Raw genomic sequence first — 15,557 nt, 5'->3', positions numbered from 1 at the left:
CAGAGGAAAACAATCCCTCTCTAAGTTAAAAGTTTGGGCTCTGAAGACTCATTTGTGAGTGCCATTTAAAATTTATTTTTAATTAAGCGAATTTAATGTTGGTAAGAGGTGCCAGACACTCAGAGCTCTAGAGAATGCAAGCAACCATATATTTACAGAATAAGCCTGGCTCACACCGTGAAGGTCCATTCTCCTCCTGCTGTGTTCCTGTCTGTGTCCAGGGAGAAGAATTGCCCTCCTGAGAGCTGTCCTAGGCTTGGGCCCCACTCATTACCAAGCATGTATCTAGCCAGCAGAAGGTCCACTGGCAACCATAGTTCATTTGAAACTCGGCTTAGCTTTTGCCAATTCATTTCACCCACTCTACTCAGTTGCTATTAAGTGTTAATGATTTTGGGCTCCTGTCAGCCTGGTTTAATTCAAACTAGAAACATAGTGCCAAAAGTTATCTCTATTCCCTTCATTGACCATCCCTGGGGATTCCTGCCTTTCCCTATGAGGAAGTTGGATTTAATTGGTCTTTTCCTTTTTTTTTTTTTTTTAAATTAGTATTTAGAAGTATTACTGGAAACAGACAACTTTCACTTTTAGTGTTAATATATTATCAAAGAAATGAGGGTGCCAGTATGAGAAAAATAAATGGTTGAACCAAATTAGAAATCTTACAAAGGACAAAAGAGGATCTCTGTGGGGTGGTTTATGCTGGGTTCTGTGTTATTAAAATATTGTTATAAACTGTCTCTGATAAATGTTCTCTAATGCTGAGCACATTCATAATTGATTAACTTGACTCCCTCCTTGTGCAAGATCATAACAGCTTGTTTTAAAGAAATGAGTAAGTTTCTTGACCTGGTAGTAAATATCTCACTCTTACAAGAAGGTATTATAGGTCATTTGGATCAAGCATTAACTTTGCCTCTGGGTTTATGACTGCAGCTGAAGAATGACTTGCATCTTGAAGGTCAAAAGAAATCTGGGTCATCAAGGATGTTCTTAAACTGTCTTTCTCATCAGACTCTTAGCAGTAGAAGAGCAGGGAGTTGATTCTCAGGGCTTGGGTTTTGCTTAGACCTAACTTTTCTAACATGTTATGTGGTTGTAGGGGAGAAAACCGTGTTTCTGGGGGCATGGCTGCTTATTTTTTCTTTGATGGCTATAATGTTTTATAATGTTAATGTGGTTTCTAAATCCTTGTAATTGGTATCCTAACATCTGACCTTCACAAACTTATCTATAAATTTAGCTTGGTTTCTATCTTGGTTGAATTATCAACTAGTTGAAACATGCTACTGAAGCCAGAATGGGAAGTTGGAACTTTTCATACAATCGGCATTGCTGTTCTGTTCTAGGAGTGTGAATTCATGTGTAAACTGAAGTTAGTCATCTTGAATGTCATTGTCACAGATGATGGAGTTCAGGTGTAAAGTTTATGGCAGGCACGCTCATCTAGTTATCCCTACTGGAAGGCCTTTCTGGCTCAGGCCCTATGGGAACTGGACCATCACGTTCATTAGTCAGACATTTTTTGAGAAATGCTGGTTACTTACCTTGCTCTATAGAAACTATACTTTATCTGTGTTTCCTGACCTAACTAAAGTAAGTGAGATGCTTTTGGACTTAGTCACTAGGTGCCTTTTGAGAGTTCTGCATGATAACTTCTATAGCAACTCTCTTGTGTAAGCTTTCTTTTAAGGTGGGATAAGGGGAATACTTGACATTTAGCATTTGTTCTTACAGGTTCTCCTTGGGCTGTGCTTGGGTGTGAGAGTATGGGACTTATTAGAAACTGTAGAACTTATTCTGTGAGGCTGTCATTATCCTAAGGTGTGGTCTGAAAGAAGTGTGTTAGTAATAAATGGAGAAACAATTGAGCCAAAGGAGAAAGTCTTGATTTGAGGGGGTAATTTCAAGAAAATGTGGTATCTAAATATCTGTAGCACTAAGGTAAAAGTCCTTTCTCTACCTGCTGGTAACAAAAGCTTTGTTTCTGTCTCTTTATATTTCACAGGTGAGTGTAGTACAAGACTCTGTCAATATTTCTGGGCAGAATACTATGAACATGGTAAAGGTTCCTGAATGCCGGTTGGCAGATGAGTTAGGAGGGCTGTGGGAGAACTCTCGATTCACAGACTGCTGCTTGTGTGTGGCTGGCCAAGAATTCCAGGCTCACAAGGCTATCTTAGCAGGTTGGTGTTTATTCATGATTCACTTTATAATGTTGATTCAATAGAAATAGTGGCTACCAAATTTGACTTTTGGAACAACTTCAACTTATGAACTCTGCACCTAAATATATTTTTAAAATTTATTTTCATTTTGTTCTTTTGAGATAGGGTCTCATTTTATGGCTTAGGCGGACCTAGAACTTATTGTCAGCCCAGACTATCCTCAAATTTTAATTCTCAACCCACCCCCACTTCCAGCTCCCCCCCAGCCCCCACTGCTGGAGTAGTAGATATACGCCACCGTACCTGAACTGTATGTTCTCAGAACCAAAAATGCTAGTCTTCATAAAAATGGCATTTCTGGTTTGTCTCGGGTGGACTTGGGTACTATTTTAAAAGTATAAATGGTAGTCATACAAAGGCACTACATATCTTTGCACTGGAAAAGTAGCTCTTGGAGTACCAAAGAGCAGGTGGTAGCTCCTAGCTGGACTTTGGATGCCATAGAGAGGATTCTGTTCTAGGGACTAAGTACTATGAGGCTGGGACCTAGGCCTCTCAGATGGCTAAACCATCCCTTCACTATAAACACACAAGAAGACTGAGACTGCTGCTGACCCAGAGGATCAGCTCTGTTCTGTCAGGTTCTTGATCTTTAAAACCAGAAGGACTCACCCTGAGGAAGAACTGAGAGAGGGCTGACTTCACCATATAGAAAAGCGGAGTCACAGCCACACACTGCTCTGCAGACCATAGAGCATGTAATAGTATCGAGTGACTCTTCAAGTAACAAATGTTTTCCCAAGACTCCTCTGCTAAGATGTCTCAGCTCCATCTTTCTAAAGTACACACTTGAGATGAGCTCAGCCTGTCTCGTGTGACAGCTTTCCCTTCTCTGCCTCAGCTAGGTACTGTTGGCAGTGCTGAAGGAAGTGAGGAACTTAGGCTAATACCTACCTGTGTGGGGAGACCCTCGACATGCTTGCGTCCCCAGTGCCCCCTCCCTTTTAGTGTTTGTTTCTTGCTTGTGTATGTGGTACAAACATGTATTTGTGCATGTCTATGCTAGTTCGTATACTCTGCATGTCTATGCAGAGGCCAGAGGTCAAATGTTTTCTTTTGTCCCTCTCTACCTCACTTTTTGAGATAGTGTCTCAGTGACAGAAAGCTCACTATTTTCACTGGACTGACCAGCAAGTGAGGCCCAGGGATCACTGTGGCTCTGCCGTGTGCTCACTTAGTGCTGGAGTTATGGACACATGCCTGGTTTGTAAGTGGATGCTAGGGATCCAAGCAGAGGTCCTCATGCTTGTTCAGAAAGCGCTTTATCCACTAAGCCATCGCCTCAGCTCCTCCCCCCCCATACACACACCGTGTCTTTCTGTAGTCAGTTTCCCTTTTTTCCCCAACATTAGATATTTCAGACTTCAGCCTTTCCCCTCTGTCTCCTTCAGCTCCTAAAGGATGCCCTTGCCTTCCAAGATGCCCTTTTGTAGGAACACCCTTGCTGTGTACTGTTCTGTCACCTGCCTTCACACTGTCAAGGAGGGATTGCCCATCTTCAGAATCAACCGTTCTGTATACTTCTGCTCTCTGAACTTGGCCTGCCTTCCCGGAGACCTCGCCCTCTCGGTGTATGTGCCCCCTTTCTCCCCACACACTCTGAGCCAGCACATTCACTGCCTGCTTCCTTTCCCCACCATGTCCTCGCTTCACCTCCTTGCCAGAAAAGCAATTTTCCAAAGTTAGATGAATGACCTGCTAGCTTCTAAGTTTGAGAGGCTCTATCATGTGCTAGTTGACTCCATGCTCCGGTTTTTTCCTGGTTCTTCAACTATCTTGTTCTTTCCCTTTATGGCTCAGAAAACTGAACCCCAGGCCCCATGTATGCTTGGCAAGCACTCTGTCTCTGAGCTGTATCTCCAGCTTGCTCCAGCTCTTTCCACTGTGTGGCTTCCCTCCCTCTCCCTCACTGTCCCTTCAGACATCAGCCAGCCCAAAGGTCTGCTTCAGTGTTTCCTGTTCTCTCTGGTGATTCTGTTCCCATTGCATCAGCTGCAGTCTGTCTACTGATGACTTTCTAAACACTGCCTGCTGCTGTGCACCCTCCTATAGTGAAGGGCCATCTCATAAGTACCATATAGCCTGTCACTCTTCTGTGATAAGAACATAGAAATAACCTCCTACAGTACCTACAGTAGAGTGAGACACTGAGGTTCACATTTGAAATCGGAAAAAGTAGGGAGAAATTTCTGCTACATAACCCAGGCTGAGCTCATGTGCAGAATTCTCCTGCCTTAGTGTACACTACTGTGCCTGGTTAATTTATAAATTTTTTTTTAAAAAGGAGGGGGCTCAGAGGGTTAAATGATTCTTCCAAGAAAATGGTTAGAAAATGACAGGGCTTAAATGAGCTCTTTCTGATATAAACTACAGGCCCAAAGCTCCAGGTCTCTGCTGCCTTCCCATACTCTCCACCCGTCCTTTATTCCTAGGTACTGGGTTGGGAGTTCCAGTGTGACCCCAACCCCTGATTTTCCAGCAACTTAAAATTTTTTGACTTCTCAGTCATTTTATTACTTTTCATGGTTGAAAGTAAGTTGTTTGTGTATGTGCCTTTGTGTGTGTGTGTGTGTGTGTGTGTGTGTGTGTGTGTGTTGTTTTCATGGGTGTTCATAGAATGTACATAGGCTCTGTTTCTTGGATTTTTTTTCTTCATTCCCATTCTAAAAGGAAAAACTGAATTCTCCATAATGAAAGAAATTAAATGCTAAGAAAGATGGTTTTACCAAAAAGAGAGAGCTTTGAAGGGCCATAAGACATTATACTTAATCTAAGGCTTTACAGCCTTTGGGGGATAATACCAACTTCATTGAGAATGCAGAGCTGTTACCAAAAATGTTTATCACCAAGCTAGCACGTGCCATTGAGCCCAGCTCTTGACCTTCTCACTGTGAGGTCTCTTTAGAGGTGCCCGTGTTCCAGCCAGACGTCCAGGTATTAGAACACCCTGCTTAGACAATGGAATTTCAGGCTATACAAGTAGTTCATATACCATTGTTGTCAAACACAGATAAATCATTTCTGTAAAATGTAAGTGATTAAAATAGAGCTAGTGAAATGTTTTGAAAGCATATGTTTTATAATTCTGATGTGATTTGAGTCCAAGACAGGAAGAGCAAAGATCTTCATTATTACAGGGGTAATGGGGTAATTCCCATGTGATAACCTCATTGTTTCCCTCTCATGTTGTAGCTCGGTCTCCAGTTTTCAGTGCCATGTTTGAACATGAAATGGAGGAGAGCAAAAAGGTGTGTACCAGGATGCATGTGCAGCTTTTCAACCCAGTGATTAAACTCAAACCTTTCCAGTCTAGCAGACTTGCTTTCCTAATTATCTTTCTCTTGCTGTGTTGTTAAAATACAGTTTCTTGAACAGACACCTTCTGAGAGCAGAGAGGTGATCTGAAATGTCCCAGGTGACGTGGACTTACTTGCACAGCGGGTCATCTGAATAAAGATACTAGGAAGTCCAGAGATTTAAAAAACCAAAAAAAACAAAAACAAATGACACATTTTAGTGCTTGTGTTGCTGCTGTGTTTGAGAAAATAAAGGTAGTATATAGTGGTGGGAGGAAAGCTACTACAGTAAATAATCATGGGTAGGGGGAGAGAGGGGGAAGGCATTTTCTACCATGGTTTTAGGTTTTAACTCATACAAGCTTCTTTCCTCACCAGAACTTAAAATCATGAATATAGTCTAGGAATTTTGTTCTGTTAGGATGATTCTCTTTTTCTGCTTTTCTGGCACAGAATCGGGTTGAAATTAATGATGTAGAACCTGAAGTGTTTAAGGAAATGATGTGCTTCATCTACACGGGGAAGGCACCAAACCTTGACAAAATGGCCGATGATTTGCTGGCAGCTGCTGATAAGGTAAGATAAGAACAGGAAAAGAGTCAGAAGACCAGGTTTTACTGTGACCTCTTCAGTTTTGTGAAAGGGCGTATGTGTTAGCATTGTGGATGAAGTGAGCATACATATATCTTAATTTAGGCAAGACAGTCTCAGAGATTGTTCCAACACAGTAGTAACCTTTTGGTACTAAAAATGTCCTGCTCAGAATGGTAAACTCTCAGGGTCACCTTAAGTATGGAAAAGAAGGGTATGCTTGATATGCACCCATCTTCTTGTTCTACCTGAAATTTAACCCTGTCAAGAATTAAATAAGTAAATAGATGTGATTTTTTAAATTTTATTTTATTTTTTCTGGTTTTGTTTTGTTTTGTTTTGAGACAGGGTTTCTCTGTGTAACCCTGGTTTCCTAGAACTTTCGATGAAGACCAGGCTGGACTTGAACTCAGAGGTCTGCCTGCCTCTGCCCCTCAGGTTGTACACCATCACCACCTGGCGTTTGAGTTGTTATGTGGGTGCCTGGAATTGAGCCCCAGTCCTTTGGAAGAGTAGCCAGTGTTCTTTATGACTAAGCCATCTTCTCAGCCCCAAATAAATGTAGTTTTGAGAGAGAAAATAGCCAGGTGATTGAGGCATACACTTTAATCCCAGAACTCAGGAGGCAGAGGCAGGTGGATCTCTGTGACTTGGATGACAGCCTGGTCTATAGAGCTAGTTTCAATACAGTAAAGGCTACACACACACACACACACACACACACATTCACACACTCACACACTCACACACACAGTTGAGTTGGTGGGGGAGGAAGGGGAGACCTTTATCTGCATCTTGGTTCCCATTTTACTGCAGGATTCCTCAGAAGCTAGACCATCTTAATGTATATTGGAAGGTTTGTTTTCTTCTTTCTTCCCTTCTTGAGACAGAGTCTCTCTATGTAGCACTGGCTGGCCTTTAACTCACAGAGATCTCCTGCCTCTGCCTCCCAAGTGCTGGCTGGGATTAAGAGTGAGAGCCACCACACAGCGTTTATGCAGCGTTTTCTGAAAGCAAGTATTGCTGGATAGTATGCCTCCAACTCAGTTAACACTGGAAACACAAGAGTCACCTCTGGTTAGGGAACTGACTCGCTTTGTAAAGCCACCTCATCGGCTGGAGCCCGAGGCTGTGTCCTGGGGCCTGTGCAGTCCAGTGGTAGGATGGACAGTGTGATTGACAACTGCCCTGTAGAAGTGTTCCCTATGTCTTAGGCAGGGGCAGCTGAGATAGTTAAAAGGGCTTCCTTATTGTAAGCAGTAGACCTCAGGAGAAAGCAGATGCCTTCCTAGGAGCGCAGCCTCTTCCTGTTGTGTTCTGAGTTCTAGTACTTTTCTGAGGAAAAAGTTTCTATAACAAGAGCACCAGAGCCTTCCAGTTTTGTTCTGAAAAACCGACTCCTAAGGACAGAGGATGGTGCCTAGATGTATAACAGAGGTTTTCTCTGTGTTGATCCATATTTTGAAGTACTATTGAAGGTAAAGCATATAGCCCCAGTTGTCTCTCTTGATAAAGACTGGGACAGTAACTCTGTTCTTAACTACCTTTAAGACTTGATTAATATTAACATGAAAATGCCACACTCTCCCAGTCAGCCTCATTTCTGACTAGGAGAAACTTACTTTCATTAAAGACAATAAGAGAGTATTAACTTTAAGCTGGGTAAAATTAGCACCACCTACTGCTCATTTTATTTGAGACAGGGGTTAGCTGTATGTGCCCAAGCCTGGCCCAGGTCTGCTTCACAGAGTAGCTGTGCTTCTGTCTGACCTGCCGCTAGTATCCAGTGAAGTAGTCATTTGTGCTTCTATACCTCAGGTCTGCATTCTCTTATCTTTGAGGTCCTATAAGGGTGATGAGTACTGTAAAGTTCACATTTTAGACAAAAATACTAAGGATCAAAGTTTTATATCCTTAGAACCAAAGTGAAAACTTCTTTTTTTTTGTTTTTTTTTCGAGACAGGGTTTCTCTGTGTAGCCCTGGCTGTTTTGGAACCCACTTTATAGACCAGGCTGGCCTCAAACTCAGAAATCTGTGTGCCTCTGCCTCCCAAGAGCTGGGATTAAAGGCGTGCGCCACCACTGCCCGGCTGTGAAAACTTCTTTATCTCTGGGTTTTCATCAATTCAGGAGCAAGGGAATCAGCCTGAATTGCCACTCAAGGGTGAAGTTTTTAGTGTACCATGTTTCCTTCTGATTTTAAAAAAGAAAGCAGTTAAATCCAACAATGCTATAAATTTATAAATGACAAGTTGCCAGGTGGTGGTGGCAAGCACCTTTAGTTCCAGTGCTCAGGAGGCAGAGACAGGCAGCCTGTGAGTTTGAGGCCAGCTTGATCTACAGAGCCAGTTCCAAGACCGTTAAGGCTGCACAGAGAAACCTTGTCTTGGGGAAGGGAGTGGGTGTCAGCAGCTAATTCACGCATTTTCAAATTCCACTCAGAATTTCCCACTGGGAAGCCTTTGGTCCAAGACTATTTGAAAGCAAGCTTTACCTTTATACCTCTCTGTGAGTTTAGGAAAACAGAGTGAAAAATCCTTCGTGGAAGGATCTAAATATCTAGAATTTACCCAGGAGGCAGAAACAGCTTCTTCTGAGCCTTACCAATCTCCTGGGGACATGTGTAATTAGACTTAAAACAAAACAAAACACACTGGCCAGGCCTAGGAGACACAGTTTCAATCTCCAGAGTAAGTACTGCCATTAGGCAAGGTTTTCAGAAGCATAATTAAGAAAAAAACTTTGCCCCCCAAGAGACAAGAGTGGCTACTTTTGTCTAATTGTGCAGGCGGGATCAGAGCTATTCACAGCAGAAGTCCTTTTAAAAGAATGTGTGAAGAAAGACAGAGGGACAGCCCTGATGGCACTACAGAAAGACTGACCCTGTACTCAGCCCCTCCCAGCACCTTCTTGTCTATGTCATTTTCCCTTTTCCATGGAAACTGTTTTTCATTTACTTAAATGTAAGAAATTAAAGTAGTACCAAACCCAATAAAACTCCTTTTTGCTCTAGGAGATCACAGTGCCAACAGGTTTGCCTCCTTGCCTGAAATTCATAATACAATTGTAGTGGTTTGATCGCCATGATTCAGCCTGGAGGGGCACTGTGCCATCGAATCCTGAGGCCCTCAAGGTGGAGGCCCTGTGGAGAGACTGTGGAAAGCCTCAGAGCAAATGCTTCTCCAGTGAGCAAAGTAATGGCATGTTGTTTCATGCCTTCTTTACTCCTCTGGAAGTTCACGCTGCCGTGAAGAGCAGGCAGCTGAGGGTCGTCAGACCTAATCAGCGGGATTGGCGCACCAGCGTTGACCTAGACCTCTGCTTCCAGAACGTGCGTGCTGTTTATTTAGAAAATAGGAGTGTTTAACCTGAAATTGGAACCAGGATATCTGCTGCTTTGTCCCTTTTCACCCTCAGAATCTTCACCTCAGCCCCCAACAAAATAAGACTTGATTTATCTTTTCCTATTTCAAAGAAGCCCTTGTCCCACCCTCACTCAGGAGCAATGTGTGTCAGAGATTGGCGAAAACCACCACAGGGTCGGTCCCTTTGCACAGCTTGATAGGTTAGTTGAGGGATTTTGCCAGGGTAGTGACAATGTTTAAATAAAAATAACTGTGGCAAATGCTGTGGCACAAGCCTTTAAATCCAGCAATCAGAAGGAAGAGGCAGGCAGATCTCTGAGTTCAAGGCCAGCCTGGTCTACAGAGTGAGTTCCAGGACAACCAGGGCTACACAGAGAAACCCTGTCTCAAAAAAAACAAAAGAAAAACAAAAACAACAACAGAAAAAAGGGGGGGTGGGAAGGAAGAAAGGAAGCACATCCCAACAAAACAGTCCTTCAGCTCTAAGCAGTAGACTGCAGAATCTGTGACAGTGTCCGGCTGGCTGCAGCTGGCTAGCACTCCACTGTCAGAGTAGGTGGTGGTTTTGTAAGAAAGGCAGGTGAGACGGGAGCGTTGGGATATAAATCTTCTCTGGTTGTCATTTCTAATAGGTAAGCTTTAGCATTTGATAGACAAGGCTAGCCACATTGTTCCAGTTCTCTTTACTTCAGGCTTAAGCAGCTGCCCTTCAGACTGGGTGTGTTGACTGTGTTGGTGCTTTTCCTGCACTCTGCAATTGGGTTCAGATGCCTAGTTTCCCAGCCACACGACCGAGGAGAAGGCTTCAGTGGCGGTTAGCCACTGAAGCCGTGTGGCCATGGCTGCTCTGACCACAGCGCTGCTTGTTTCTCAGTATGCCCTGGAGCGTTTGAAGGTCATGTGCGAGGATGCCCTCTGCAGTAACCTCTCTGTGGAGAACGCAGCGGAGATTCTCATCCTGGCTGACCTCCACAGTGCAGATCAGCTGAAAACGCAGGCGGTGGATTTCATCAACTAGTGAGTAGCATCTTCAAAGTCCCTCCTTCAGAATAGTTGGGGAAAAGAAATAAAGACTTTGAATTAGTGGGTAAAGTGAGCAAGCCGCCCATTAGCCTTTTGATAGGAAACAGAGACGCTCTGTCTCCTCAGTCAGCTCAACAGTGTGAAGGCAGTGCTGCTCGCATGGACCAGGTCTAGATGTGAAGCTCCTCCCTCTGTGCTGGAGCTGAGTGGTGCCTGCCGGCCTGGAAAAGCTGTGTGCCCCGGACGACAGCAGCTTCCCTTAGCTTTGACTAACAAAATAAATCCCAGGAGAACAGAGGTTTCTATTAATGAGTTAGTAAACTATATTTTATAGTCTCTGGTGGGAGCGGGGAAAGAGAAGGGGACATTAACTGATTGTCAAAGACTATTTTGAAAAGGAGACAGTCTACCAGATCTGTTACTTAATTCCAAGTGACAGGTGAGCTCAGCACAGTACTTTCTAGAGTACTTTGAAGGAGCTGGGATGGGTTATAAGTATAGTCCTTCTCATTGGGATGCACTTTATTACTCCTTTGCAGAATAGGGAGCAAAATTTAGATGGAAAAAAAGCCCTCCTAACAGCACCTCAGGTCAGCAAGTCTAAGATATTTAGGCAGATGAGTGAACAGTCTTAACACAGAAAATACCCAAATGTGGGAGATAAAGGTCTTCTAAGTCTAGTTAGATACATGGTTGTCTCTAAGGTGTTAGCCTGAGGTAGAAGAGGAAAGGGAGGCCCAGTAGTCAGTCGGATCTGTTCAGGGTGCACTGATAGGTGCTTGCTACTTTCTAGAAGGTAGCGGCCATTGAGCAAAGAACGGCTGTCCTCTTCTCTCTTCTGACCCTCAGTGGGCCCTGGCTGTGATGTGCCCTGTAATCAACAAGAATATAAATGACAGGAGTAGGTGGGGTCAGAGTACGCACTCTTTCCCTCCGTTAGCATCCCTCCGTATAAGTATCTTCAACCGTGTTAAGAGTCTGATGGTACAAACCACATTTTGAAAGTATAGTACCTCAGAGTCCAAGTTTTCAGAGTTAGAGGAGCCACAGCCCAGTCTTCCGGTCTGCACACGGTCTAGGAAGCCCATTCTTAGGCATGTTAAGAGTCCTGTGTGGGTCGTGCTGACTGCATTAACACCTTCTACACCATACACTGGAGAAGGGTGCTGTCTAGGTAGCTGTGTGGTCGTGTGCATACTCCCTTTGGTAACCTCTCTCTCCATATTCCTCCTAGTCATGCTTCGGATGTCCTGGAGACCTCTGGGTGGAAGTCCATGGTGGTGTCACATCCCCACTTGGTGGCCGAAGCATACCGCTCTCTGGCTTCGGCACAGTGCCCGTTCCTGGGGCCGCCACGCAAACGCCTGAAGCAATCCTAAGATCCTGCCGGTTGGGAGACGCCAGTTATTTTCCAGAAGCAGCAGCCACGATTGCTGCCACTGACTACCAGGTAGACAGCGCAGTCTGTGAGCTTCTACTGTGTGTCAGGGGAAGGACTGCACCGTGACCCAGACTTTAAAACAGCACTAAATAACTTAGGGGAACTGGGGGAGGGAAGGGCCCAGGACCCGGGCCACTCAACCTAATGAAACCCTGTTGCTCTGTCACCATGTGCCCTTTGGCCCAACCAAGTTTGACACTGGGACTCAGCTTAGGCGCTGGCCCCAAGCACACCCCAGCAGTGGTACTTCAGAGAAACGTGCATCCGACCAAGCAGAGCAGATCGCCAGGTGCCTGGAGCAGAATGGAAAAAAAGCAGAAACAAATGGACATTTATTTTAAGAGATGGAAAAAGGAAAGAAGAAAGTTTTTTTTCCCCCAAAAATCAGTTTGTGGATTCCAGTAGTATTTATGTTGAAAGAAGCAAATTTTAGTCCTTCCAACTGTGGATATTTGTGAAAACTTCTCACTACCATCCAAGTATCAGAAGAGCTCTCTCGTTAGCACTTACTGTTTGCAAGAACAAGCCTGTCCTTTTATCCTCTTATGAGAAGTGCTGTGTGATGGCAGGGGGGGGGTCATCTGATCTGGAAAATGAGTGCTTGGCAGTAATGGCTTCTGTAAAAATCCTTATTGGTGTTAAAAAAAACTGGAAAAACAATAATTCATCCAGAATTCATACGGTCTTGATAAAAACTATGGTTCTGTTTTTTAGATATCGTGGAAAATGGATTTTTTGGGGGGGGCATTTTTCTCTTTTATTTTTTCTTCCCTTCCCTTTTTCTAAGAGAGAGAGAGAGAAAGAGAGAGAGAGAGAGAGAGAGAGAGAGAGAGAGAGAGAGAGAGAGAGAGAGAGAGAGAGAGAGAGAGAGAGGAGGGAGGAGGAGGAGGAGGAGGAGGAAAAACAAATCCAGAAAATACATAAAACAAAAAGAAGAGAAAAGGAAATTTTATTATTATTGCTATGTGAAAAAAATCCCAGCCCAGTTGGCCTGGCCGTTTGTACCTGACTTGTCGCCTGCATAGGAGCCGGTCCTATCACTTCTGATTAGCCCCTCTTCCAAAGGGGAGACTTCCAAATGTTAACTTTTTCTTTTTGAAAATATAAATAATTACTATTTTGTACTGTGTGGTATCTCTGGTCTTTTGTCTCATTCACTTGGTTTGTCTCTTGGGTGTGAGTTTCTTGCCTGTGAGATTTCAAAGCCCTGGTTTGATCTTCATCTTGCAGGGATTATGTTAAAATGTCTAAGAAGCAGTAGGGATTTCTTTATTCTCCATAGTCTCAAGCATCTGCCAGGCTTTTGTCCTCCTTGAGGATCTGCCAACTGTGTCCTGGGGAGAGTCTGGGACCAGGTCCTGCTCTACCAAGGCAAGCAATTGTAGCGGGCACTTCTGCACCCTGTGTGTTAACACCTAATCCCAAACTTCCTTTCTCCTAACAAAATAAAAAAAAAAAATCTAGGGGACATGAATATGGAGATTAAATAAAGGGAAATTGTTGTGTCTTCTGGGTCCTGTCATTGACTGATGTATTTCTGGAAAAGCTAAGGTGTTAACTTCCAGTGAGCTCACAAGAGTGCGGTGGGGTTCCAAGCGTTACAGCACCAGTCAGATAGAGGAACACACTAAAAACATGCATTGTTTGGCCAAGGTTGCATTATTTACCCTTAGACGGAGCTTCAACCCTTTTCACATGCCATTGTCTTTCAGTGACTTTACTCTTGGCTAATTTTCTGGTTTTCACTGTCTACCTACTATTGGTTGGGTATGTGTGGGCGAGCAGCAGTTTGTACACCAGTGGGACTTGTTTCTTGTTCTCTGTGGTGCTTCCCAGTGTCCTCCTGGGAAAGGAAGTGTCTGCTTCCCTGCGTACTGGCTGCTGGCCACTGGCACTTCGGCCCCCACTTCCAAATTGATGCATAGACATAGTGATACAGGTGGATACAGCCTCTCCTCTGCCCGTGCTGCCCCTGTGTTGGTTCTGTAATTCTCAGTCCTCAGCAGACCTTCATCTATAGGGTCCTTTTCAAACCTTCTGACCTCTCAGGGAGTTTGTTTGGACAGGTGATAGGTGGTGCTGGTCTGTAGCTGGAAACAGTGAAACCCGAGGGAGGCGCATGCCTAAGGTCACACGAGTACTGAGCCCTAGCTCATCTAATGTCACATCCTGACGATTACATAAGGAATGGGGGAAGTTCCATTTCTGGAGTGCTTAGGTACGAAATTGGAAGTGAAGCCTGCTTCCTCTGGGAATAGTAAGAACAAAGCTCCTGGAAGGTGCCTCGCTGGCTGGGCCTCAGAGCACCCAGCAGGGCGGAGCAGGTTTGCTCCCCTCAACTTCCCTCACTCGCAGCCTGGGGTTGAAGATGGAAGACTCGGAGCAAGCGCTTTCAGGAAGGGAGCTGTCCTGACATCTGGCTTTTGGCAGGATAAAGGTCTGTTCTGGGATTTTCCATACTTGTAGAATTTCCAGCATGAACTTCACTGTGCCTCAGAAACTGGTGGAATTTCAGGTATAGATGAAGTGGCCCAACGCTTCTCCTGTTATCGCATTCTTTCTGGCCATGTTTGTTTTTGTTTAAATGATACAGTTGAAGCCATCTGGTTACGACAACATCAGAGCCCCAGCATACTGTTCATAAACCTCCCACTGCCACCACCTCTTCCCTTAGCTCCCCCACATCTGAAATTTAATTCAAGTTAACTCCACAATCTGGGGCATGTGCTGTCACTGCAGAGATGTCCGTGCCAGTGGAACAGTTGGAGATTGCAATTCCACAAGGATATGGCTTATTTATCAAAACAATATTTCAGACAAGTAGTTCCACAGAACCTTTGGAGTTGTCGTTTGGGGGCCAAATAGAATATCTGGCAATGTCCCATCTCCCCACCTCCCTGTGGTCAGCCTCTGCCTCATATCTGACCATCCATGGGGGAAGATTTTTTTTTTCCCATTTCCTATGTGGAGATTAAACCTGTCTGTTGCTATTAGGCAGCTTGGAGACCTTTATAGGTTTGAACAATTTAGGAAAGAAACATCCCTCTTTCCCTTCTCACTGATAAGGCTGCTGGCCTTCAGCTGTCAGAGAGCTACTGCCGCTTTTTTCTTTTCTGTTTTAATTCCAGCCAGGAACATGAAGATCCTACGGCAGGCTGGCCAGAAGATCTCTGGCTGGACCAGTGTTCTGATAGTTCCTTTTTAAATGTGGCTTCAGCCTATTATGGGATCTCCATAGTGGATGAACCCATGCAGATGAAGGGAAACAGCGTCTGTGTTTGAGAGCAAACACCCAGGCTGCACGAGAAGCTGACTGGAGCTTTGTTCTGGCCCTTCAACTCCTATAAAAGAACTACTAAATCAACATGCGATGTGGCCACATTGCAGCTTTCTGTATACCTTTGTCAAAGACAAATTCTTGGCTAGAACCCAACCTTATTTTCCACAACCAATTATCTTTTTAATCAGCCTGGGCCCGTGCGTTTGTTTCCTTTGTCTCCTGACTTTTTGCCGTACTGTGCCCTCCATCCTTTAGATTCATTTCTGATGGCTTGCTGACTAATCAAACCTTCAGGTGAGTCTCACGGCCTGCTGTGTACGTGCATGTACAAGG

The 15,557-nt window shown here is 44.3% G+C and overlaps 1 protein-coding gene across 5 annotated transcripts in view; it reads left to right on the top strand.

Moving 5' to 3' along the window:
- Spop (speckle type BTB/POZ protein) overlaps window positions 1-13,068 on the top strand; it is a 76,824-nt gene extending 63,756 nt beyond the window's left edge. For all 5 annotated transcript variants that reach the window (XM_052194332.1, XM_052194328.1, XM_052194331.1 and 2 more), the window contains 5 exons: window positions 2,009-2,186; window positions 5,421-5,476; window positions 5,978-6,100; window positions 10,355-10,497; window positions 11,738-13,068. In XM_052194332.1, the coding sequence (XP_052050292.1) occupies window positions 2,009-2,186; window positions 5,421-5,476; window positions 5,978-6,100; window positions 10,355-10,497; window positions 11,738-11,882 (645 nt within the window). In that variant the 3' untranslated portion in view covers window positions 11,883-13,068. The remainder of the gene's footprint in view (window positions 1-2,008; window positions 2,187-5,420; window positions 5,477-5,977; window positions 6,101-10,354; window positions 10,498-11,737) is intronic.
- Window positions 13,069-15,557: the final 2,489 nt, after the last annotated feature.

Source organism: Apodemus sylvaticus, chromosome 10 (genome assembly GCF_947179515.1).
Source record: "Apodemus sylvaticus chromosome 10, mApoSyl1.1, whole genome shotgun sequence".
Lineage (NCBI taxonomy): Eukaryota > Metazoa > Chordata > Mammalia > Rodentia > Muridae > Apodemus > Apodemus sylvaticus.
Note: the sequence above shows the minus strand (reverse complement) of the source record. Positions and strands in the feature narration are given on the sequence as shown.